General features: G+C 53.7%; 1 protein-coding gene across 13 annotated transcripts in view; it reads left to right on the top strand.

Annotated features, from left to right (window-relative positions):
* TLE3 (TLE family member 3, transcriptional corepressor) overlaps window positions 1-22,888 on the top strand; it is a 45,291-nt gene that overhangs the window by 10,133 nt on the left and 12,270 nt on the right. For 6 of the 13 annotated variants that reach the window (XM_037047167.1, XM_037047172.1, XM_037047171.1 and 3 more), the window contains exons 5-8: window positions 8,869-8,931; window positions 10,452-10,556; window positions 19,319-19,523; window positions 21,073-21,089. In XM_037047167.1, coding sequence (XP_036903062.1) covers window positions 8,869-8,931; window positions 10,452-10,556; window positions 19,319-19,523; window positions 21,073-21,089 — 390 coding nt within the window. The remainder of the gene's footprint in view (window positions 1-8,868; window positions 8,932-10,451; window positions 10,557-19,318; window positions 19,524-21,072; window positions 21,090-22,888) is intronic. The other 7 variants (XM_037047173.1, XM_037047177.1, XM_037047179.1 and 4 more) reach the window with 3 other exon arrangements.

Raw genomic sequence — 22,888 nt, forward strand, 5'->3', positions numbered from 1 at the left:
GTCCTTCTCTCCCCAGTGGACAGCTGTTCGGGAGTCCTGGGGCAGCGACCACAACCACCATCACAAAGTAAAGCCAGAAAGAAGGCTTTTGTTGAGGCTAAAGAGCTTGGAAGTTTTGATCTTCCAAATACCATGGGTTATAATATAACCCTAAGTACCACTGATTGTTTGTCAAACAGATAAGAAGACATTTTCATCTGAGGAACCTAAAACAATAGGCATTTGGTCCAGACGAGCAAACAGCAGGATGGAAGCCTCAGAGCATGGTGTGAAAGGCCTGTGCTGTTAAATTGGGGCTGGTGGGGGCAGGGTGAGCAGAGTAGTGTGGACTGACAAGGCTGCGCGTTCCCTGGGGGACAGGCCCACTGGTGTTCACAGAAGCCCAGCGAATTCTGCACGCTGCTTGGCCCCATACTTGGATGCACAGTGTGCGCTTTGTGGGGGACTCGAGTGGGGTTATGTTCCAGATTGGGAACATAACCCAACTTCTCCCTAACTCTCTGTGGCATTACGGACTTTCAGCAAAGGAAAGAAGCCTTTTTGGGGTTTCGGAGAGAAGCCTGTTGGCTGTAAAAATTGTAATTCTAGAAAGAAATGTGTCATAAACCTTTATTTTAAAGTGTCTTTAATGTAGCTTAAGCATTTTCTTCATCTCGCAGTATGGATACTTTCAATGTGAGGGGAGGGAAGGGGCGTGGGCAAAGAAAGGGCTTGGAGGAGAGAGGATAAAGCAGGGATGGGGGGAATTAGCTGTGGGGAGAGATAACAAACCTGCTGAATTTGGATTACGGGAAGGGCCTGAGCAGCGGGAAGCCACTCAGGTCAGTGGCTGGGACGCACAGTAGTAAACGGCTTGTCACGCCCTGACTGTCTCTCTAGGCTCGGAGTTCGAAGTGTTTCGGCCTTATCTCCTTGCCCTTCTGAATCCTTGATAAGCCTTGTTCACAGCTTTTCAACTGTGTGTTTTTATCCTGAGGGAAAACTCGGCCAGCCCAGCGGGACGGTGGTTTGGGGGAGGCAGTGGGTTTGAGAGGAAGCCCATGGTACAACCGGTTCTAAATGACTGGCTTTGATTTTGATGGCCTGTGAGATGCCACCACTCCTGTCCCCCTTGTTTGGGATGAGAGGACCCTCTGCTCTGCAAGGGACCAGCAGGGGCTCTGGCTGTGCACGAGTGGTAGGTGGATGAAAGGAGCTCTGTTTCTGTCCACAGTCTGTCCCCTCCTCTACACCTCGTGTTCCCTCTCCTGCCACCCAGGTTTCCTAGAGAGCCCTTGTCTTTCAAAGGTCATGGCCAATATTTCATTTGCAGTACTGCCCTCATGGGGAGACCCCCAAAATTTAAGAGGCCGCCTCTGCAAGGGCAATGTGATTTTTACAGCCTCTCCAGGCGCAAGGGGAGATTTGCGTAACGTTGGGGGGAGGATTAGGTGAGGGTTTGCTGTGGCAACCTGAGGGATGAGTTGAGAATTTTTCCTCCTTGTGGGAGTAGGCTGGTGGGATCTGGGAAGGGGGGCGGGTTATCTGAGGGGAGGTGGGGGTAGGGGTGCTGGCGCCTGGGATGAATGGGCAGTGTTGGAAGGTGTACTCTGAAAAGACTTTCCCATTCTGTCTACACAGACAAGCTCTTTGAGGCCACCCCCCGAAGTGTGGGGGGGGGAGGCGAGCAGAGTTTAATGTGTTTGGGAACCAAGAAATTAAAAGTGAACAAATATTTAAAGATTACTGGATCTTGTTAACAGGAAGCCCTGCGGATGGTAACTGAGAGCCTGAGAAATGCAAGTCTTAGAGTCTTAGAGCCAGGGAGGGACTTAGCTGTCATCCGGGCCAGGGTCCCTCCCGTGGAGTGGTATCTAGCCCCGTGCTTCCGCGGATGGGGCACGCACTTGTGCACAGCACTGAATTCGTTTTTGAGATGGGGTGACAGAGCCTGAGGCTGGAGTGCAGGTCTCTGGGTTTTGCGTTGCCAGCTCTTTCCAAGGTCGGTGGCCCGGAATCTTCCTCCCTCCCCACCATTTCCCACCTCCTCACTTGGCCTTACTATTTCCAGTTCGCTTCTTCCCTAGACTCTTGGCAGAAAACATCTGAGATTTCTGGTGGGGGAGAGACGAAGGCACATTCCTTTTAGGGAAGCACACGGCAGGGCCATGTCCCAAACTCCGCACCTGGCACTCCCTTGTCTCTCTAATGTAGCTGGCGGGGGGTGTTGTGTCGGGTCCTCACCGCCACCCTCCCCCCGTGTGAAGGACCTGGGGTCTGGTGCGTGCAGCGTCCGTCCCAGGCTGGCCCCAGCCAGCATCCCCTTCCCTCCCACGGGAGGCAGATCCTCAGGGTCACACCAGGGCTGGGCCTTTTCTTGTGCGAAGCCCTCCCAGCATAAAGAATTCAGCAGGCTTCTTCGGAAACATAAATATTTAATGGTGTTGTAGTTATATATAATTTGATCAATATGTCAGTGCTAAAAGGGCCTTTAAGGGGGCTCCCCTATCACTGAGTGATCTGTGATGTAACCCTCCCAGCCCCTCCAGGAACAGGGGTCATTATCTCCCTCAGTTGCTAAGTGGAGCGTGTATGTATTTGCCCCCCTCTTAAAGTCACTGGTTCCACATTCCCCTAGAGCCCGTGGCGGGGGCCTGGGAATGCCGTGCTGGCTTTTGCCGGAGGTCTCACCCCTCCCTGTCCCTGGGCTTCCCTCCCATCGGCAATAAAACACCCACTTGCTCTTTTTTTTTTTTTTTCAGCTTAGTCTGGGGAGAAAAACTGCCGGGCAAGGAGAGTCATCTTGTAGTTCGGTAACTGAGGGCCTATCACTTTAGAAATTGTCTTGGAAACTCGGTAGGGTGTTTTAAGTTAAAGTTGCCCAGACACATTGTGCTGCAATTCACCAACATCTGATGGCTGGGTGACCGTGGCCCCCGGCTGCTGGGGCCTCCCCCTTTTGCACAGCCCCCCAGCCCTCCCTGTGTTCCTGTCATTTTCATTCAAGATGAAGCAGATTGACTTTGAACACCCCAGGCAGGACTTGAGTCAGAGAACCAGGTTAAATCTGATTCAAATTCAGGAACCCCAGAGCAGAGCGCGTCTCCCTCCCAAACGCACATGCTTCAGGAAGCATGACCTGAGGCCCAGACCCCAGATGTGTCTTCTTAGAGGTCACTTGGCTTGCCAGGCTCAGGGCTGAGTTGAAAACCTTTCCACCTGGCTGGGGAGTGTAACCCGTGTTCACGTAGTCAGGCGTCTTTTCCTCATCTAGTTTTTCTCACACACGCACACACGGGAGTCCGGATTCCCAGCACGCCACCCTGATTGTCCCAGGAAGGAGTGCTGGTTGTAAAATGAAACCAGCTGCCTCGCGGTGGACCCTTGGTGTCTCGCAGACATGGAAGTTGCTGATGCTTGCCACTAAACGGTGTATCTTGAGGAGGCCTTGCCTGGCTGTCTTGAGCTCACAAGCAGTCTTCCTTCATGAATCAGAGAACCCAGACAGTTGTTGACACGCACTGATGTAGGACATCAGTGCTCTGTGACAGGTGTGTGCAGTTTTGTGACGGTCCCATGTAAATGGCTCCTGCTCTGAAGACTGGTTGTGGGACTGAGCCCAGCCCAGCGTCACTCCACGTCTTGAGGTGGCTTGCTTCTCTGCTCGTCCTCCAAACTCACTCTGTGCTCTCTTACTGAACTCTGTGGAGGAAGGGAAAAGTCACAGAGCAGTTCAGAAATGTCAAGTATTCTAGACTCCAAATGGAAGTTATCCAGCGTGTCCCTTAGTTTTGCAGACGAACAACACTGAAGCCCAGCGGAGGGGAGTGATTTGCCCAAAGCCTTACAACTGGATGGAGGCAGAGCCGGGAGTAGGAGCCAGGTCACATCTGTGTGGTTTTGAGTCATAACATACTCTTTAAAGTGGCAGGTTTCTCCCTCTCCTTGTTTTTAGTTGGCTGAGGTTAAAAAGTGCACATTTTCAAGAGCCAGCTGGTACAGCCGCCTGGGCAGTTGAAAACGGAGTAGTGGAGAGACCCTCTGATGGAAGGGGCTGTCCGCTGCGCCTTGAGCAGTCAGCTAAATGGGGGCGGGGGGGGGGTGAGGGGTGCCGTCCAAAGCCAGCTGGGTGCTGAGGCCAGGGGCAAGAGGTTGCTGTGGGTGAGGACCACCAGCAGGTTCCCTTTCCGTTCACTTAGTGTGCTGGGTCCAAGGCCCGAGAGTGGTAAGCAGCAGCAGAGCGCACGCCAGCGTGCTGGGTAGGGGAGAAATACTTTTAGGATGCTCAAGTACCCTCAGTTTACGGCAAGATGTTTAAGGGTCCTGCTTTGATAAGGAGGTGATGGGGCAAATGGGAGCTCCTAAGGCATGTTGAGCAGATTGCTCTTTGGGAAATTACACTTGCCCCCCACTATCTTGTTTCCCTCATTCATCTGCCTAACAATCTCAGCAGAGACACGGGGCAGATGTTACTCCAATGCCCAGCTGGGAGTGCAGAGTCTGAATTTCGCAGCATCTCTGGAGTGTCTGCGTGTCGTAGATTAGTTTCTTCTGAGCAACAGTGGTTTTCCACCAGCCAAGCCGCCTTCTTTGAAGCACACTTGAAAGGAAACGTTCAAAGGCAGCATCAGTCTCCCCAAACACCTTTTTCCACAGGCAGCCGTTTCTCTGCCGTGGCCACCGGCCACTTTGAGGCTGAAGCTCTGGCTTAGAGGCGGTGGTTTGGCGGGACTGAGATGGAGGGAAGGATGGAGGGTGGCCTTGGCGNAGCAACAGTGGTTTTCCACCAGCCAAGCCGCCTTCTTTGAAGCACACTTGAAAGGAAACGTTCAAAGGCAGCATCAGTCTCCCCAAACACCTTTTTCCACAGGCAGCCGTTTCTCTGCCGTGGGCACCGGCCACTTTGAGGCTGAAGCTCTGGCTTAGAGGCGGTGGTTTGGCGGGACTGAGATGGAGGGAAGGATGGAGGGTGGCCTTGGCGATAACAGAGTGCCCTGAGCTGCCCGGAGGAGTTTCCAGCCCTTGATCGCCCTCCTGTTTGTGGGTGGCGACTGCCCCGATTGCGGAAGCCACTCGGCTTGGTTTCCCTCCCCTCTTGGAACTGGTGTTCGAGTTGGATAAAACACTGTTTCAACAGCTGCTTTAGTCACAAATGCTGTTGATCATTAACCCTGATGGTAGTTTTTCTTTCAAAAATACTTCTCCAAGTGCTCTCAAAATGTGGAAATTGGGCTTCTTGGTAGGAAGTGATTTAGTGATGTTGCTTAACTGCCGAGTGTCAGTTTCCTCATCTGAAAGATGGAGATTGTAAAAAGCGCCTTCCGTGTAGGATGATGGTATGTTCACACGTGAAATGCTTGGAACAGCTGGGGCTGCGGATGTTAGCTGTTATTGTTGGCATTGTTGTTACGAGTGATTCTGTCCGGCCAACTTTCTATTTTCAGGAGCTTCCCCTCTTGCTATGGCCACCCTCCGAGAAATCATCGTGAAAGAAGTCATTCGGCGAACAGTTTTCCTGTTCATTTGCTGACTCACCGGAGCCGTACTCAGGGTCGGGTGGCCTGTGTAGAGATGGGCAAGGCTCGTCTGCTTCCATTTTTAGGGGGATGGGGAGGGGAGTGCTACTCAGCAGCAGGTGATGGCGCAGTGGCAGAGGAATGCAGTTTGGGTACTTTCTCCACCCCAACCACCCCCCAAGCCTGAGAAACCCCTGTACTCAAGGACAAGGAAGCTGTGGTTTGTTATAATAGGTCTCCAAGTGTAAGACCACCCCCTTTTCTCTGCCGGCCCCCAACCCTGTCCAGTCTCTTCTGGTGGTAAACCCGAGTTCTAACTGCCAGCCAGTAAGGCCTCTCTTCATTGAGGACAAGCCCAGGAGAGAGCCTGAATGCCCTCATACCTGTGTGGGCGTTCTCAGAGCATCTCACACCTGTGTGGAGCTGTTCCGGTGGCCTCGGTTGGTGTTTGTGGTGCGTGGAGGCAGGTGGAGGGGGCAGAAACTGCTTTCAGAGCAGTGCGAGGGTGAGCCTGAACTTGCTCTGGTGGTGCTGTGTGGTCACCTGGTAGCCTGGACGCCAAGTCAGGTGTGGCTACGGGAAATCCTGGCAGATCCCTTTCCTCGTAAGGAGAGGATGCTGGGCTCCTGCCAGGCCTCGGGGGAAGATGCATCCACTCAGGGGAAGCCTGTGGCTCTGTTTGCCACCGGGTGTGGGGAAGGGGAAGGTAAGCTCCTTTTTCCTGTAACTACCAAGACTCTGACAGTTGGCCTGTCTGCTAAAGGAAGTGGGTGGTAGTGGGGAACCCTTTCATAACCACCTACCCCGGGACGACCAGGAAGATTTGAGCCTGCTGCTTGCCCTGCTGGCTGTGGGGAGGGGCTGCAGCCAGAGACCCTCCAAGGCGGCTCACGGTGGGTATGGTTAGACGGCACTGCCTCGCCCTGTTGGCAGAGGGCTTGACTGCTGCCCACGCCAGGTCCCCGGTGTAGGTCGGCGCTCCATCCACCGTGGCCCCTGCCCCAGATGATGGCCACACTGGGGCCGGCCCGGGGCAGCAGCTGGGGGGCGCTCAGCACTGTGAGAACGAAATGCGGGGAGGCCGGCGAGATTCTTGTAGCTAAACATTTGTGGAGCACCTCCTCCATGCTAGACATTGCTGTGCTGGTTATTAGAGGTGAGAGGCCTTGGACTGATGAGCTTCCTAAGCAATGCATCTAGTCTGTTCGTTTGTCTATTTCTGATAGGTCTTTCTCCTCCTATTGGGCACATCAGTGTGTGACAGTTCAGTGATCCCGTTGCTCTGCAGCGTTGGACTGGGGTGCGGGATAGCTGATGGTTGCTAGAACTCCTGCCGCAGAGGACGCTGACTTTTTTTTTTAAGATTTTATTTATTTTATTTTTTGAGAGAGGGAAAGAGAGGGAGAGAAACACTGATGTGAGAGAAAAACATCAATTGGTTGCCCCTCAGGCCCCTAACCAGGGACCTGGCCCACAACCTGAGCATGTGCCCCGACCGAACTGGTGACCTTTCGGTTTGCAGGACAGTGCCCAGCTCACTGAGCCACACCCGTTAGGGCACAACTCTGACATTTATACATCATTCTCCTTCCCCACTGTCAGTCAATAGAGGAGGGAAAAATGAACAGAAATGAGAAAGAACTCTTATTTTGGAGTTGACTCCTCCTACTTACCTAGATTGACAATTTATACAGTAAATACTGAGCAATCCTCCCAGGCTCCTTACAATATGAATGACAGGTGTGTAGTGGGTGGAGTCCAGGGATGCTGCTAAAAGCCATACGCTGCTCAGAACAGCCCCCACACAGCAAAGAACTGTTCAGCCCCAAATGTCGGTGGCACTGAGGTGGAGGAGCCCTGAGGTCAGTGTCCTTGCTAGAATGTGCCCCAAATGCGCAGATATGGCTATGGGTCCCGTGACGCTCCCCCACCCCCCTGGCAGTGGGAACCGTTATCAACACTCAGTTGCTCTGGGATACAAGGGACAGTCCTTCACAACAAAGAATTGTTCCACTCCAGATGCCCACAGTGAGAAACCTTGGCCCTGTTCACCCTTCAGGAGAATCTGTGCCTGAGAATCTGAGAATTCCCGGAGAGTAGCAATCGGTTGTCCCCACCCAGGAGGCCCTCATGCAGGGAACACACTCCCTGTGTGGCGGTGGCCGGCAGCCCCAGGACATGGCTGCAGAGGCCTCTCGGGTTCCTAGTGGATGGCCTGTCTCTTCACAGACCACAGGCGTCCTCCTTAGTGCTGGCTCGGGGCTGAAGGTCCCCAGGCATTCTCCACGCACCCACCCCGCCCAGGTCCAGAGGTCCAGGGTCTGTTTGGAAGCCAATAGACAGTGTTGTTTTTATTTTAAGTGCACAAGGATTTCTCACCCGGAATAATTTGACGTGCAGATGATCACATGTGTAGAGGCTGTTGTCATGGTTTTGTCTCTGGAAGATTGCTGTGTGCTGATGAGAGCTTTGAAGCCAGCTCTGGGGCCTCAGTCGTGGTGGCATCAGGATTTAGAATGAGACAGGAAAAGCAGTCATGGGACTTGTCTGTGCTGGGCCTACACCTTTTTCGTCTGGCTCAGTCAGTCGTTCAGCACCGCTGTCTTGTAGCCACTCTTGATCTGAGGGTCACAGGACACTGTGGCAGAAACAGTTGGTGTTTTTCTAACTGTGGTGATATCTGGAGTGTTGGGGGTGGGGCAGAGGATGGATCTGCCTTCTATGGTGAACTTCTGTGAAGGCTTAGGGATCTAAAGAGTTACCTCCTGAGCAGCTGTTTAGGAGAGGCAGTGCTTCACCCTAGAAAATGGCAGTGTTAACTGAGATTTCAAGCTGGGCAGCATGTAGATGGGAGAGGCAGAAACGCAAAACGGGGGCGCAGGAGACCTTCAAGCCATGTAACATCTTGTGCGAGTCTGGCCCCAGGGGACCCAGGGGCTTCCTGTCACCTCCTGATTTGTCCAGGAGCCTGTTCTGCTGTTGCCATGGGGGTCCTGGGTCTGGCGTTCCCTGCCTCACTGCACTGCCTCTCTCTCTTGTAATAGGTGTGCCAGGGTGCGCCGGGTGTGCGCAGTTGTTCTTGTTTCTGTTGCTTTGTTTTTCATTGGGGCTTCTGTCCACAGGAGACAAACTCTATTCTGACCCAAACAGACGTGGTAGGAAATCGGAGCTCCCCCAGATGGAGGCAGCCTGCCTGGGGGGAGTTGGAAGATTTCTTTGTGCCACAATTTAGCTGAGAGGCTTCTGAGGAGAGCGGAAAAGACGGAGCTGCTGGGACGGTCTGTGGTTGGGGGCGCTTTTCACTTGTACTGTCTGCCGTTTCGGCAACTTGACTCATTTGCCTGAGCTTTATGAGGTCTCTTTTCTTTTGCAGACAGAGATTGCCAAGAGGCTGAACACGATTTTAGCACAGATCATGCCTTTCCTGTCACAAGAGGTAAGACCTCCTTTTGCTGTGTCTTCCTTTAATTTCCAAAACAGCCCACTGGCTGGTTGTGTCTCACCAGAGCCCCCGCCCCTGTTCATTTGTACCCGCTGAAGTTGAAGTTCACAGCCTAGGGTTTTACTGAGCCTTCTCCAGCCAGCGCAGGGGCAGGGAGCCATATCAGAGGGACAGTTCGCTTACTCTTCCGGTAGAACGAGTTCTCGGCCACTGCCCGAGTCCAGAGGGCGGGGTTCTGGCCTGCAGCCGGGGTAGCATTGGTCAGTGGGTGCCTCTGTGCCCCCCACGGACTATCCAAGCCAACCGCTGCTTCCATGTGCGCCAAATCCCACACCTGGAGCTGTCTAGGAGCCAGGAAGCCTGGCCAGTCAGTGCCAAGAGCCAGACCCTATGAGGGGAACCAACACCCGAAAGGAAGCCCACCCTTCAGGATAGAGTATACTTGGCAAAGGCATGGCTTTCTTGGTCACATCCCTTTCTAACTCATATTCTAAGGGGCCCCTGCCTGACCCAGGAGCTGAGCTAGTGGAGACGTGTCCAAGGAAGTTTCTTGGCACAGGGGAGACAGGCGGGTGACCCGAGAGGCCCGTTCCCATGCAGCGGAGCCTGCTCCAGCTGAGGCCGGCCCTGCCCTCCGCGCCCCTCTGTGGCAGGGACCTTCTCAGCTCCCCCTGAAGCCCTGGGTCTGAGTCAGAGGAGTGACCATCAAGGGACTGAATTCGGGGTGGAGCTGTGTTCTCACAGCCCAGGCAGAAAGAGGGCTGTCTACAAAGGGGGTGTTGCCTCGAGGCTGAGAGGAACAAATGCACCAGAAAAAAGTTTCTTTTTTTAAAAAGGACTGGTTTTTTTAGAGTAGTTTAAATTCATAGCAAAAGTGAGTGGAAAGCACAGAGCTTTCTCACGGCCGCCCCCACCAGAGCGGTGCCTTCGCTGCAGCCGATGGATGTAACGGGGGCGCGTCGCTGTCACCCAGAGTCCACCCGCTGCTTACATTCGGGCTCGTTTTGCCGATTTTCTTCCTCTTTCTACCTAGACATATGTTTTTCTTTTCTCTCTGTTTAGATACAGATTTGACTCCACTTAGATACATGTGCTTTTCTTCTGAACCCTTGAATGACAGCTGCAGACACCCCAACAGTGTGGGCAGGCCCCTGCGTGACTGTGATACTGTTAGCGCACTTAGAGCGCCAATAGTCATTCAGTAGTGTGTTCCGTGTCCCGCTCATACTCAGATGCATGGGAGGGAGTGTCTTTGCATGTGTGCTGGAGGGAAGGTGATTGGCTAATACCCATCTTTTGGCTCATTTATATTTTAACTTACAGCAATTTATAGTAAGTTCTGATTACAAAAGTAATACGTGCTCATTGATAAGGGTTAAAGAAGAAAGTAGAAGGGCCCTGTCCCCATCCCGTCCGTTTCTGTGCCAGCGCAGTGGGCCTCCTCTGCCTTCTGTTGGGGCTCAGCCACTGCCTGTCCCCAGCAGCCGCTGCTAACCCCTCCCTGTTCCCTCCAGCACCAGCAACAGGTGGCGCAGGCTGTGGAACGAGCCAAGCAGGTCACCATGACAGAGCTGAATGCCATCATCGGGGTACGTGGACTCCCCAATCTGCCTCTCACCGTGTGTATAGCCCTTTTATTCCTCTCATTTATCATAACCAGAGATTGATTTTGATCTTAGCTGGCCTCAAAGAACGGCAGCCCCAGGACTCCGGCTCCTAAAGCATTTCGTGGGCTTGGATCCATTTGGGGCTCTCTCCCCACTGGGTCCCCAGTTGCCTCCCAGTCCCCGAATTAAAAGGGTGCCAGATAGTTCTCACATCTGTCTCTAAATTCATCATCCCTGTCTTCCCTCCACTTTTGGTGTTCCCAGCATTGAGGGGAGTGGGCTCCGAGACCACCTCCAAGGCCAGGCTGACTGGTGCGGGTCCCCAGGGGCCTGTCTGCTCTGGGCCCCTCCCTGGCAAAGGGCTGCCCTTCTTCGGCCACCGGGGTCAGAACTGTCTCTGCTGAACTGTTGATGTGAAACGTGCTGTGGAATTTGGGGTTGGGCCTTGCTGTCCCGTGCACTCGGCTCCTGCCTGAGCATTCCTTACGTGCCCTCGTGAATTCCAGCCGGGGCGCCCAGACAGCTCATCCTGACCTTCTAGGTCAAACAAACAGGAAAGAGTGTCCCAGAGCTCTTTGTGGGGCCCACTTCCAGTCTGGGCCCTTTGTGAAAGAAAGAAGCCAGGTCTCTCCCCAGCCCCTACCTGGCTTGTATCTATAAAGTATTTCTTGGATGTAGATAGCGTCTTTCTCTTGTTTCCTACTTTGGTTGAGACTGCAGATGCTTAAGATAGACATCTGAGGAAAAACAGCTCTTCAGTGTGACTTCAGACGTGGTGTTTACTCTGGAGTGCACCTATTCACGTATTGTCCCTAAAATGATAAAATTCAGGGCTGAGTGAAATCACCACTTCCCGTCCACAGAGAGGCGGGTCAGGTCCCTGAGCGGCTCCGCACCATATGGATTTAAGGGCTGGCCACAGAGTTCTTTCCCATAGGTCTGGAGGTCGGACTGGAGTCTGTTTTTTGGAAGTTTTCCAGATCGTTCCGAAGGATATTCAGGCTTGGGAAACAGTGGACTTGGTTGGCTGAGGCCCCTTTCTGCCTGAACATTCTGGGATCCTGGTTGGTCTTCATTCCTTTTTTCTTGATGTGAGGTCACTATTTCAAGGTGGAACTGCAGGCCCCAGAGTCCTCTGCTTAGTGGGGTGGCTGGTAACACTCGGTTTTCCATTTCGTGGCAGAAAGTTGGAAACTTAGGTTCTCGTTATATCCTTTCCCATGGGACTTGGACAGGCCCATCTCTTCCTCCAGCCTCAGTTTCTCCATCTATAAAAGGAGAGGGTGGAGCAGCTCATCTCTCTGGGCCAGGAGTGCCCGGAGCCTGAGGTCAGGGTTACAGGGTAATGCTGGTCCTGACCCCCCATCACACCACTGGGACTCGGGATGGTTCCATGGTCCTGAACTTCCGGTGCCCTGTGGCAGCTGCTGAATGCTGCTGGGGTGGGTATGAAGCACTAGGCTGGCCCTGGTGACGCTGGTGGAGGAGCAGACCTGCATCTGTTATGTGGGGAGGACGGAGGGGTCTCTGGGAAGGGGTCTGTGAGCTAATGGTCAGTGTTTTTAGCTATTGAGTTTTGGTGGGCAGCACCCCCAGGGGGAAAATCATAATAGTGTAACGTTTGAAGTTTCCTTAGGATCACCTAGCCCAGTGTTGGGGCCCGATGCTTTGGTGGGGGCAGGGCTGTCGTTTGTACTGCAGGGTGCTCAGCAGCAGCCCCCACCCCACTACGACACCCAACAGTGTCTCCTGGTGGAGAACTTCTGCTCTCTCTTCAGGGCTGTCCAACCTTTGGGCATCCCTGGGCCACACTGGGAGAAGAGGAGTTGTCGTGGGCCATTCATTAAATACACAAACACTAATGAAAACAACAACAAAAACTCAATGTTTTAAGTACATTTACGGTTTTGTGTCGGGCCTCATGCAGAGCCATCCTGCCGAGGGTTGGGCACCCTGACAGGGCCCTTGTTTTTAAGAGTGGTAACGTGATTCATGGACGGTCACACACTCTTTAGGGACAAAGCTGGGCGAGGCCCAGGGCCAACTCCCCAGCCCAGGGCGAGGCCCCGTCCTGCGTCTTTAGTCTCAGCGATCAGTTCCTGTCTCAGTGGCTCTGCCGATGACAGTGGCAGGAGGGGGCCGCAGGGGCCGCGAGCGTGTTGTGCGTTTTGACAGACGAAATTTCCCCTCTCCCAGATCCTTGTCCCCATCCTCTTTTTGGGACAAGCCCTCCCCTCTGGGCAGTGGCCACAGTGGGGTCCCCTCTCCCCCTGTTTCCCCTCTTGGATAAAAATCCTCTTATGAAAAGAATTTTTTAAGTTCTAGGAAAAGAGGGAAATTGGGGAAGAAGCACTGCTTGGATTAACTCCACTTCCTTTAAGTAGTATTTAGGAAGCTACAAGTTAGGTCAAGGCAGCTCCAGGCAGATATTGGAATTCAATTAAAGCCAACGAGTAGGGCCTGTGACCCCCATTTTCAAGGTAATTGCTTCTGCGGCTCTGAGTGAATGCAGCCGTCGCCCTGTCATTAAGCAGGCAGCCGTCTAATCGCTGCGCCTGACAGAGCCTCACAAGCAGGAATTACGGACGGCTGAGGCCCGCTGTGCTGGGAGCCAGGCTGGTCTGCACACCGGCAGGGAGGCGGTGGCTGGTCTCCTCAGGGACTGGGAAGAGTGGGCTGGAGAAGGATGGCAGGAGGCCGGAGGGCCGCAGGCCAGCAGCCAAAGTGTAGGCGTCTTGTGCCCAGCTGTGAAGGGCAGGGACGGTGAAGGGTCTAGGGGACTCTTTGTAGCAACGAGTGGCAATGCCCACGGTGCTGTTGGATTAGCCGTTCTAGAAGAGTAGTAGCCCAGGCCCCTGGTCTTGGCGTTAGGAGGCTTTGGGCAAGTTGCTTGATCCCTCTAGGCCTCAGTTTCCCCACTTGGGAAAAGCCTGCGAAGAGATAGACAAGTTCCATATGATGTGCCTGTTTCACTCTGTCATTTAGGGCTCTCTTGGGCATGGAGTTAGAGGATTCTGAGGCTGCATCTTGACTCAGCTCAGAGAGATGAGAAATGAGTTAAGTATTGTCTGGTGTGGGCATGCCTGTAGCTAGTGGCATAGTTACTGCATGGATTGAGGGGTTTCTAGGCCCCCCCTTCCTGGTAAGAAAGGCCAGGATTCAGCATCAGGCTGGTATGAAAGGGAAGGGGGCAGATCAAGGGAGCCCAGGCTTGCTGGCCCAGCCCACCTATTCCCCCTGCGGGGCCACAGGGAGCTCAGGTGTCCATCTGAGGAAGACAGGCCTAAAGACGTCTCTGCTAGCTGGGGGCCTGGCAGGGCCCAGTTGCTGCTGGGCCCTTACTGTTACATACCCTTTATTCGTGGATCCACATAACTGGGAGATCCTTGGAGGGTCAGGATTACTGAGCATGAGCGGGGAAACTTTGTCCCTTGGGAGCAACTTGCAGAAGGCATCCCCAGGTGCATTCAAGACTCGGAGCTGACATTACAGCAACCACCTACAAACCCTTTTATACGTCTCTCTGTGCTGGCCCAAGGTCACACTGAATCTGGAGAGTGGAGGGGCTGTCACCCCACCTGCCCACTGACGATTTGGTTTGCATTTCCCTGGAAGTAACTACTGGAGGAGATGTTTTCAAGGGTAGACATTTTTTAAGCAGGGGGTGAGGAGGAGATAGCGGGAGGTTGTATCCCTCTTTGTCACAGACTGGAGTGTTTTGAGGCCCTACCTAAGGTTCTTGCCTTCGCTCCAGAATGTGGATGAGTTGGATTCAGTTGATTGAATTTCACATGAGGGAGAAGGATGGCGAGTGTTGCTTAGAATGCATCTGCTTCTTTCAGCCAGGCAGCTGTGGTGGGGAGACGTAATGCCGGGGTTGAGACTTGGCTCTGGTTGCCTCTGCAAGCGTCCCTCAGCCTCTCTGAGCCTGACCCATTTCTGAACTGGAGTCAGAAGGTGGTCATCAGCTCTGAAAGCTGTGGGCCCACCCGCCATGAGACACAAAGGAACTAGCAGAGGCCTGGGCCCGCCCCCCCTCTCCTTGGAGAGTCCTCTCCTTGAGGACTCTGCTTCCTTTGGTGGACAGTCCTCGGTGTGTTGTGGCTCTGGAAATGCTCAGAGAGCTTCACTAAGTTTAAACCGAGTCACGCACCCGAGAAGTGAGGTATTGAACCAGCTAAGAAAGGCACGATGTGTGTAATCCAATCACACATACCCTGCAAACTGGGGCTTGCCTTCGGCGTCTCCTGAAGGCAGCCACACCTCCTGAGCCCAGGGCACTTGGCACACGTGTGGAGGGAGGATGGGGATACACCAGTGTTCCACAGGACACGTTCTTGGACGTGCCTGTGTTCTGGTGTGAAATGTTAAAGAAAGGAGAAGAGCACTCGGAGATGGGCTTGGGTCCAGTTTCCTGGCCCCACTTTTGGGATTGGAAGTGGCAGGGGATGGCTGACTTGCATCCACGTCACGGATGGAGAAGTCCCAGTATTAGAAGGAACAGTAGAAACGAGGCAGGCTGCTGCCACGTGGTCAGCTCAGCCCCTCCTTGGACTGTGGCCTCGGTGCTGTTTCTCCCCAGTTGAAAACATGGTCCCCCTGTCACTGAGATGCTCTGAGTTTCAGCACATTGTCTTCTGAGGTCAGGGATATGTCACCGGGTAGAAATGCAGCCTGAGGATGGCCGTGCCTTCCTTCTTGCCTGCCTGCACAGGGGCTGCGGCTGAGACGTGGGAACGGTGAGAGGAGAGGATCATTGCCCATCGCCAGCTGGCTCGCCCTGCCCACTGGGGAGAAACCTTTGTTTCACCGTCTGTTGTAATGAAGACTGTTGTCAGTAGGCCCCCACCCAACCAGCCCTGGATCTGCTCCTACCCTGAGAGGGAAGCCTCGGAGGCCGGCTTTTACATTCTGATTCCTGGAGCCTGTCGGGCCACTCCTGACTGCGCCTTTAAACTGCTCAGGGGAGGCCTTCTGGCTGGGCAGGGGGTGCTCTTGAACTAGAAGATAAGTGCATGGAACCATGGCAGTTTCTTGCTTTTGTTGGAAAGACGACATTTGTGCTTTATACGCTAATGGCAGAAGCCACTCTCAGTCTTGGAAGCGCAGCATCTTCGAAAGCCACTGTTTCCCAAGTGTCTGATGCTGGTTTACTTATTCATGTTCCAGAGACGTAGGAAGCCCCACCGATGCTCCTTGTTCCAAGTAACTTTCAGCTGCATCTCCATGGGCCTTGGAGAGGAGGCATGGATCTGGGAGGTGTGAGGTCACTTTTGGGCAGAGCCGCTCTGCTGCCTCACCTCCTTCCCAGCCTGTCCGTGTTTGCCTTTTCTAAGCAAACACGCTAGGTGCCATGTTGGAGGTGCTAGGATGCATCAAACAAGGTCCCCGATTTTCTGGAAGCCACAAGTTGCCAAGCAGCATGCATATGAAGACGAAAGAAACAGTTCTATTTACGGTCCAGTCATAGCTTTTGCTGGTGTGAATTGAGCACCTCTTTTGCCTTTGGGTATAGTAAAGCATGTGATTCTTGCACGCCCCAAAGAAATAGGCTGCATTCTGATTCCCATTTTGGGGATGAGGAAACTGAGGCCCAGAGAGGTCCTCTGACTCAGCTGTTACAGGAGAGCTGGACGTCCACCTTTGTCTGACTCCGGAGTCTGAGCGGTCCAAAGGGAGAAACTGGCCGGGAGGGTGGAGGCTTCCAGAGGAAGTGGCATTTGAGGAAAGATGAGCCTAGAAGGTCGGGTCAGAGGGCAGGGCTTACCTGGTAAGGTAAGAAGCAGGGTGTTTGGAATTATTCAGCAGTCTTTCCATGGGCACGGACCTTCGATAAGCTCTTTCAGGAGAGACGGGTTGTTGATGGAGGCGTTAGCCTTGTTGCCAGGCAGTGGGGCTGCACCTATGAAGCCGTTCTCTCTTCTTCTGTCTTTTCTCCCTCCAGCGATCTCATTGGCCATATGCTGTAAAGAGCGGATTAAATACCTCCATTCGTGCTTTCTAGGGTTTTACTAAGTAGTTAACCTTAGCAGATGTAGAGGGCCTACTAGCAAGTGGTCTAAAATCACAGGGCCCCCAGTAGAGACTCATTTTAAAACTGGGTATTTAGGTAAAGTTGAATGGTCCAACCACTCCAGGGAATACTGTGTGGCCATTCAAAAGGAAACTTGATTTGTTCAAAACACTCTAAACTAACACCCAGTTGGACTAAGCTGGTGTGGCTCAGTTGCTTGGAGTGTCGTCCCATATACCGAAGGGCTGCAGGTGCCATTCCGAGTCAGGGCACGTGCCCAGGTTGCGGGTTTGATTCCCTGTGGGGGCCCATGCGGGAGGCAACCAGTCGATGTTTCGCTCTCACATCAATGTTTCTTCCCTCTTAAAAGCAGTGAAAAAAAAAATGTCCTTGGGTGAGGATTAAAAAAAATCCAATTACATAGCAGTAAGGTTAACAAGAGCCCATTTGTATAGAAATACATTTAAAATATGTGGATTTCCATGAAGGAAAATCTAGACAGATGAATAATATGGATCTTCTGGGCAGGGGTAGGATTAAAGGGTAAGGTTTTTTGAAAAGTTCTCTTAATCTGCTTATTTGTACTAGATGGTGAGCATGTGTTATTTTTGTGATGATATAAAAATCACATTTCCTTTAAGCCCAGGCCCACCAGAGCCTGAGTGCTGGGTTCCTGGGACTCCAGCCGCTGCGGCCCTGGGCTTGCTTCTGGCCTGGGGGGCCTGGGGCAGATCTGGGGTCAGGCCGCACTGGGACCAGTGAACGGCCTCTGTAAACTGCCCAGCAACAGACGGCCCAGGTCTGGGCAGCAGGTCCTAGCCTTTCACCCGTGGCTGAGAAGTGAGCCCTCCGGGCCAGGCGCGCACTGGTAGCTGCCGCTGCTGCTGACTTTGAGGTGGGTCAGTTTGGCAGTTTACCACTCAGCTGTGGGGGGGCGGGGTAACCTCTGACCTCAAATGCCGCCTTGTGGACCCCACCTGCAACCAGAACTGTGGGCCTTGACTTTGTTCTGCCATCTGTCAGCAGTGGCCCAGAAGCCACAGTTAACATTGACAGGCAAGCTTGTCAGACTTCTGCTCGTTGTTCCCGCTTNGGGTTCCTGGGACTCCAGCCGCTGCGGCCCTGGGCTTGCTTCTGGCCTGGGGGGCCTGGGGCAGATCTGGGGTCAGGCCGCACTGGGACCAGTGAACGGCCTCTGTAAACTGCCCAGCAACAGACGGCCCAGGTCTGGGCAGCAGGTCCTAGCCTTTCACCCGTGGCTGAGGAGTGAGCCCTCCGGGCCAGGCGCGCACTGGTAGCTGCCGCTGCTGCTGACTTTGAGGCGGGTCAGTTTGGCAGTTTACCACTCAGCTGTGTGTGTGGGGGGGGGTAACCTCTGACCTCAGATGTCGCCTTGTGGACCCCACCTGCAACCAGAACTGTGGGCCTTGACTTTGTTCTGCCATCTGTCAGCAGTGGCCCAGAAGCCACAGTTAACACTGACAGGCAAGCTTGTCAGACTTCTGCTCGTTGTTCCCGCTTAAGAAGTCTTCTTGTTTTGGGGGTCTCCTTAGGAATATTCTCTGGATGAGGCTAGTGGTCGAATGAGTTGAGTCCACACCCCACTTACTAGAGATGGGACTTCGCTGGTTGCTGGCCACCCGCTCCGTCCTCCTGAGTTTGTTTGTCAAAGTGTAACAGGGGCACCACCCCCCCCTTTGCCAGGTGGTTGGAAGGGGCAGAGATAATATTTGGAAATGCCCAGCATTCGTTAATGTTGGTTCCCTTCTCTTGTGCTCCTTGAGAAGAAAGATGTGTGCACAGCATCTTCAAGGCCCCAGCCACTCCTAAGAAATATTTTGATCCCTATGAAGGATTTGGCGTTATCTTAGGAATGTTAAGTTCTGGTTGCTGGGGATAGACCTAAGCCTGCCTAAGCCAGTGCCTTGGGTCGAGGTGGGGAGAGGGAAAGAGAGGACCCTGAGGCTAGTGCTGGGCTGGCGCGTGGAGCAGAGGGCCATAGTCCTTTACTAGCGACTATCCTCTTTGCTATAGATGATCGTGCTGTGTTAATCAGGTCAAGGTTTTAGAAAGGAGGCGGGGCATTGGAAGCTCTCTGCTGAACATTAGCTGCTGTTTTGAGTAGCCTGCCTGAGGTCACACAGCTGGTAGGTGCCCAGAGCTGGGGTTTGAGTCCTGAACTATCTGCTTCCAAAAAGTCCGCTCTTCTTGTCCATTCTCATGTCCAGGGGCATTAGCTGTCATTTCACTGATCCCAGCCTCCTTTTGACCTTGGCACTTGGCGGCTGTAGCCGGCCCTCGCTCTCTAAGGCAAGCCTGGAGTTCCTCAGCATTAGGGAGCCTTCCTCGGGATCTGGGCTCAGGGTACGGGGCACTGGCTGCTGACAATGAAGGCATGCAAGCATGAACGAACGTGGAGTGGTAGGAGCTTAGAAATGGATGCCCTCCCCTGGGAGGGAGCCCTGATGACTCCGGTTTTTAAATGCATGATTTATTTATCTTGGACTTCTAAACATACGTGGAAAAATTCTATCTGAATTGGGTGGAGGGACGGGTTAGAGTGTTTGAACACATAGATCTTGAATCTAAACTGCAGTCCATCAGTCGACTTCCTTCAATAAGACAGCATGTGGAGTGAGACGGGGACAAAGGTTTTGGGGGGCTTTTTTTCCCTGCTGCCACATGAAGGAGCAAGAGGGATGGCCTGTGGCTTCCCCTGCCCTCTTCTGCATGGCTGTGCTCACCACCAACTTCATTGCAGCAACAGCAGCTCCAGGCGCAGCACCTCTCCCACGCCACGCACGGCCCCCCAGTCCAGTTGCCACCCCACCCATCAGGCCTCCAGCCTCCAGGGATCCCCCCGGTGACGGGGAGCAGCTCGGGGCTGCTGGCACTCGGAGCCCTGGGCAGCCAGGCCCACCTGACGGTTAAGGACGAGAAGAACCATCATGAGCTGGACCACAGAGGTGCGGCCTAGAGCTGGGACTGGGGGCAGGGCTGGGCTGGGGGCAGGGGTCCTAGGGGCTCCACTGTGAGTGGACAGAGAAAATGCTCTGTCCCTAGGACAGGAGTTAGCAAAGGATTTCGAGCCATCTCTTAAATTCCTGGTGCATGGAAACCAGAGCTCCTAACCCCTGATGTGCACCTGGGACTCTGCCCTGGAAGACACCGTGTTCATTCAGCCTGGAGTACCCTCCCATCGTCCTGGCTACACCCTGCCTGTCCTTAAGGGCCAGCCCCAGTCCCATGCCCTCCAGATGCCTTCCTGGCCAGGCTGGGGTCTTTCACAAATTGCTCTAAGAGCTTAAGAGGTGGAATCAGAAGACTAAGTCCTTGATTATTGTCCTCTTATATCCTACCCCCGGAAGATGTTTTGTCCCCACTAAAATCATTAGTCCTCTGAGGACAGGGGCCCAATTCCTGGGGGTCCAATTTAGCTTCGGTGTCTTACCAACACAGGTACCTTGGAAAAGGTACACAGTCAGCACGCAGTAAAGACTTGTTAGCTGACTGTCTTTGGGAGAGGCAGCAGGCACACTACTGCAGGGAGGGGCTGGGAAGGACTTGGAATGAGGACTTGCTCCCCCCGCCCCCTTCCCTTTCTGTGAGGATCCAGGAAGCTGCAGAGTCGGCCCAAGCAGAGGACTCAGTTTCGCTGGGAAAGGGAAGGGCCTGCCTTCCTGGGAGACCCTTTCAAATACTGCCACCTTGTGTGGTCTGCCCTTAGGCGTTTTTTGTAGCTATTGGGATATAATTGACATACAGATCATGTAACTATAAAGTGTGCAGCGTGATGGTTTGATTTGCACTTCGGTGTATATTAGGGCAGCACCTTCTGAGGCCTCTGGCACCTCATGCTTGGGCACCGGGGACCTGGCCTGTCACCATCCTGCCCTGGCCAGGTCCCCAGGGTGGTAGCAGGATGTGGGACCAGAAATGGACATTTCTGTCCCTGCCACAGGTCGTCCTCCCTGTAGAGGGAGAGGCCCGCCCCATGGCGGACAGGAGAGTCAGGTGTCAGTGCCAACCGGCAGATAAAGGTTTCAGCTTCCGGGGGTTTCTGGCAAAAAACAGAATGGTGTTCCTTAATGACAAACACCAGTCTCACAGCTTCTTTTAAAAAGCAATGATGTTCTCAATCCCAGATCCTGTGGATATTTTGCATAGCGTGATCCTTCCCAAGTTCACGGCTTAAAAACTGCTGACCAGTAGTCTCGGTGTCCTTCTTGGTGTGTCCGAGAGAGGCAGGCCACGGGTTGACCCCCCACCCCGACTGGTCACCGGGGGAAGCATGGGAATCGGGGCAGTTAGCTTCCAAACTGAGAAACGTGGCCGAGTTCCCTGCCCTGGCTGACCCGCAGTGAGGTCGGGCCTGCTGCTCGTTCGAAAACCCATCAAGTAGCAAAGGATAAAACCTGGCTGGATGAGACTGACTTTTTTCTGTTTCTTTTTGTTTTTTGTCTTTTTGTCTTGGGGGCCCTGACCTTCCTCCTGCCCTGCCTTCGGTCCCCACAGAGAGAGAATCCAGTGCGGTAAGTGCCAGCACTCTGGAACCGACGGGGGGTGTTTGCGGTGCTGGGAGTACGGGACCGTGGGACCTTCCGGTGGGAGGCGGAGGTGTTGTCATGAACTAGGAGTTGTCGCCTGTGGAGAGTGACCGTCAGCTGGGGAAGCCTTCACCTCTCCAGGCTTTGGTCCCCTGTTTGTCAGATGAAGAGCTTGGGCTAAATGGGCTCTAACCCCCTTTACAGGACAGGTGATTAGCTGGAGAGGTCGGCTGGCTGGCCCCGGGTCCTCTGCGGGGGTCTGCAGAGTGTCTGGGCTGCACCCAGGGCTGAGGACCCAGGTGCCCCGCCTCCTGGGTTGGGGTACTTCTCCATTCCCTGGATTGGCCACCCCCATACAACCCTGTGTCCTCATTTCCTCCGAGCACCTGAGGTTTCTTCCTGTTCTGGGTTTAAGAAAGTGCTAGCAAGTGAGCATTAAGGCCAGGCTGCAGTGTGTCTGCCAGCTCTGAGATTTGCTGTAAATCTTTCCGATCACACTGAGGCTCAGAGGTTCTGTTTCAAGTGAATAAGCCTTCTGAATAAGCACAGTGGAGTCTGGATAAAAAAAATCCTCTTGCGATTAGCAAAGCTATTTTATTCTTCATCGCTGTCCTTGTATCTGGGGCCATCTAATCTGTTAGGATGGCCTTGGTTATTACTTCGTGTTAAGTAGAACTTGGAAGGTCAGGCACCTAACCAACCAGCTGCCCCAGCTCCCCTTTGCAGCCCGCTGCCCGGATGGACTTTAAACCTCCCCTGAGCAGCGGTGCTCCTGTTCCCTCTGGACTTGCCTGTGTGCTTCGAATTCCAGGTGCACATTTAGGCCTGGGGGTGGCTGGGTACGTTGGCCATGGGCCAATTCATATGGCTTTAGTGTTGGTCCTCAGGAAGTGGCATTTTTGGAGAGGTGGCTTGCCTCAGAGACGGCCCACACTGGATGCCTCATGGCTTAGGTTTGGTCCTGGCTTCGTGGGACATTGGATGGCTCTCTTGGCCTCTCTCAGGCTCAGTTTCCTTATCTCTAACATAGGCATCTTCCTGCCCAGCCAGCCTCTGAGCTTAGTGAGGAAGACACCCCCCCACCCCCGCCCAGAACAGGACGTAAGGTCTGGAGATGACCTGGTTAATGGACCTGTTGTAGAGTGAAATGGGTCATTGAAGCCCACACCCTCCCTGTCTTTGCGTCATCCTCATCCTCGCTGCTCTTTGCTCTTGGTTTTGTGCTCTAGTTTATGAAAGCTTTCTGCTAAAAGAAACCCACGGGGAACCCCCCAAGAACCGAGCTCTTCACCCTGTGGCACTCGCATATCCGTGTGCATCAGACTCACGGAGCGGGGAGGGGGGGCGCAGGCTCGGACCCCCGGAGAGCCCAGTGGGAATGAGTCAGGATGCCATCCTGAGGCTGGCCGGGCCTCTCGGGAGAGGCAGTAGGCTGTGCGCATGTGGGGATGGTGTTTCAGGGGGTGTAGACTGAAGTAATCAGCCCTTTGGAAACCAGGTTGTCAACAGATGTGGCCCACGGCTGGAAGGACAGGCCTGTGCCCAGATGGGAGGGGGGATGGCTGGACGGGCTGGAATCTGTCCCAGAGGGGTTAGTCTGGAGTCCAATTAGAGGTAGCTTCATTCATATTTCCTTGCCTAGCCGAAGCAATAAAAAATACTTAGTTTTTTGGCTGCCTGCCAGCCAGAGGCGGGCTGGATCGATGCCGCTAAATGCCTGACATGACTCTCCAGTAGCAGCAAGGGTTTTCAGCCTGACTGCATGAGAAGAAAGAGCTCGCTGT

The sequence above is a fragment of the Sturnira hondurensis genome, unplaced genomic scaffold, assembly GCF_014824575.4.
Source record: "Sturnira hondurensis isolate 20B ecotype Veracruz unplaced genomic scaffold, ASM1482457v3 Scaffold0005329, whole genome shotgun sequence".
NCBI lineage: Eukaryota > Metazoa > Chordata > Mammalia > Chiroptera > Phyllostomidae > Sturnira > Sturnira hondurensis.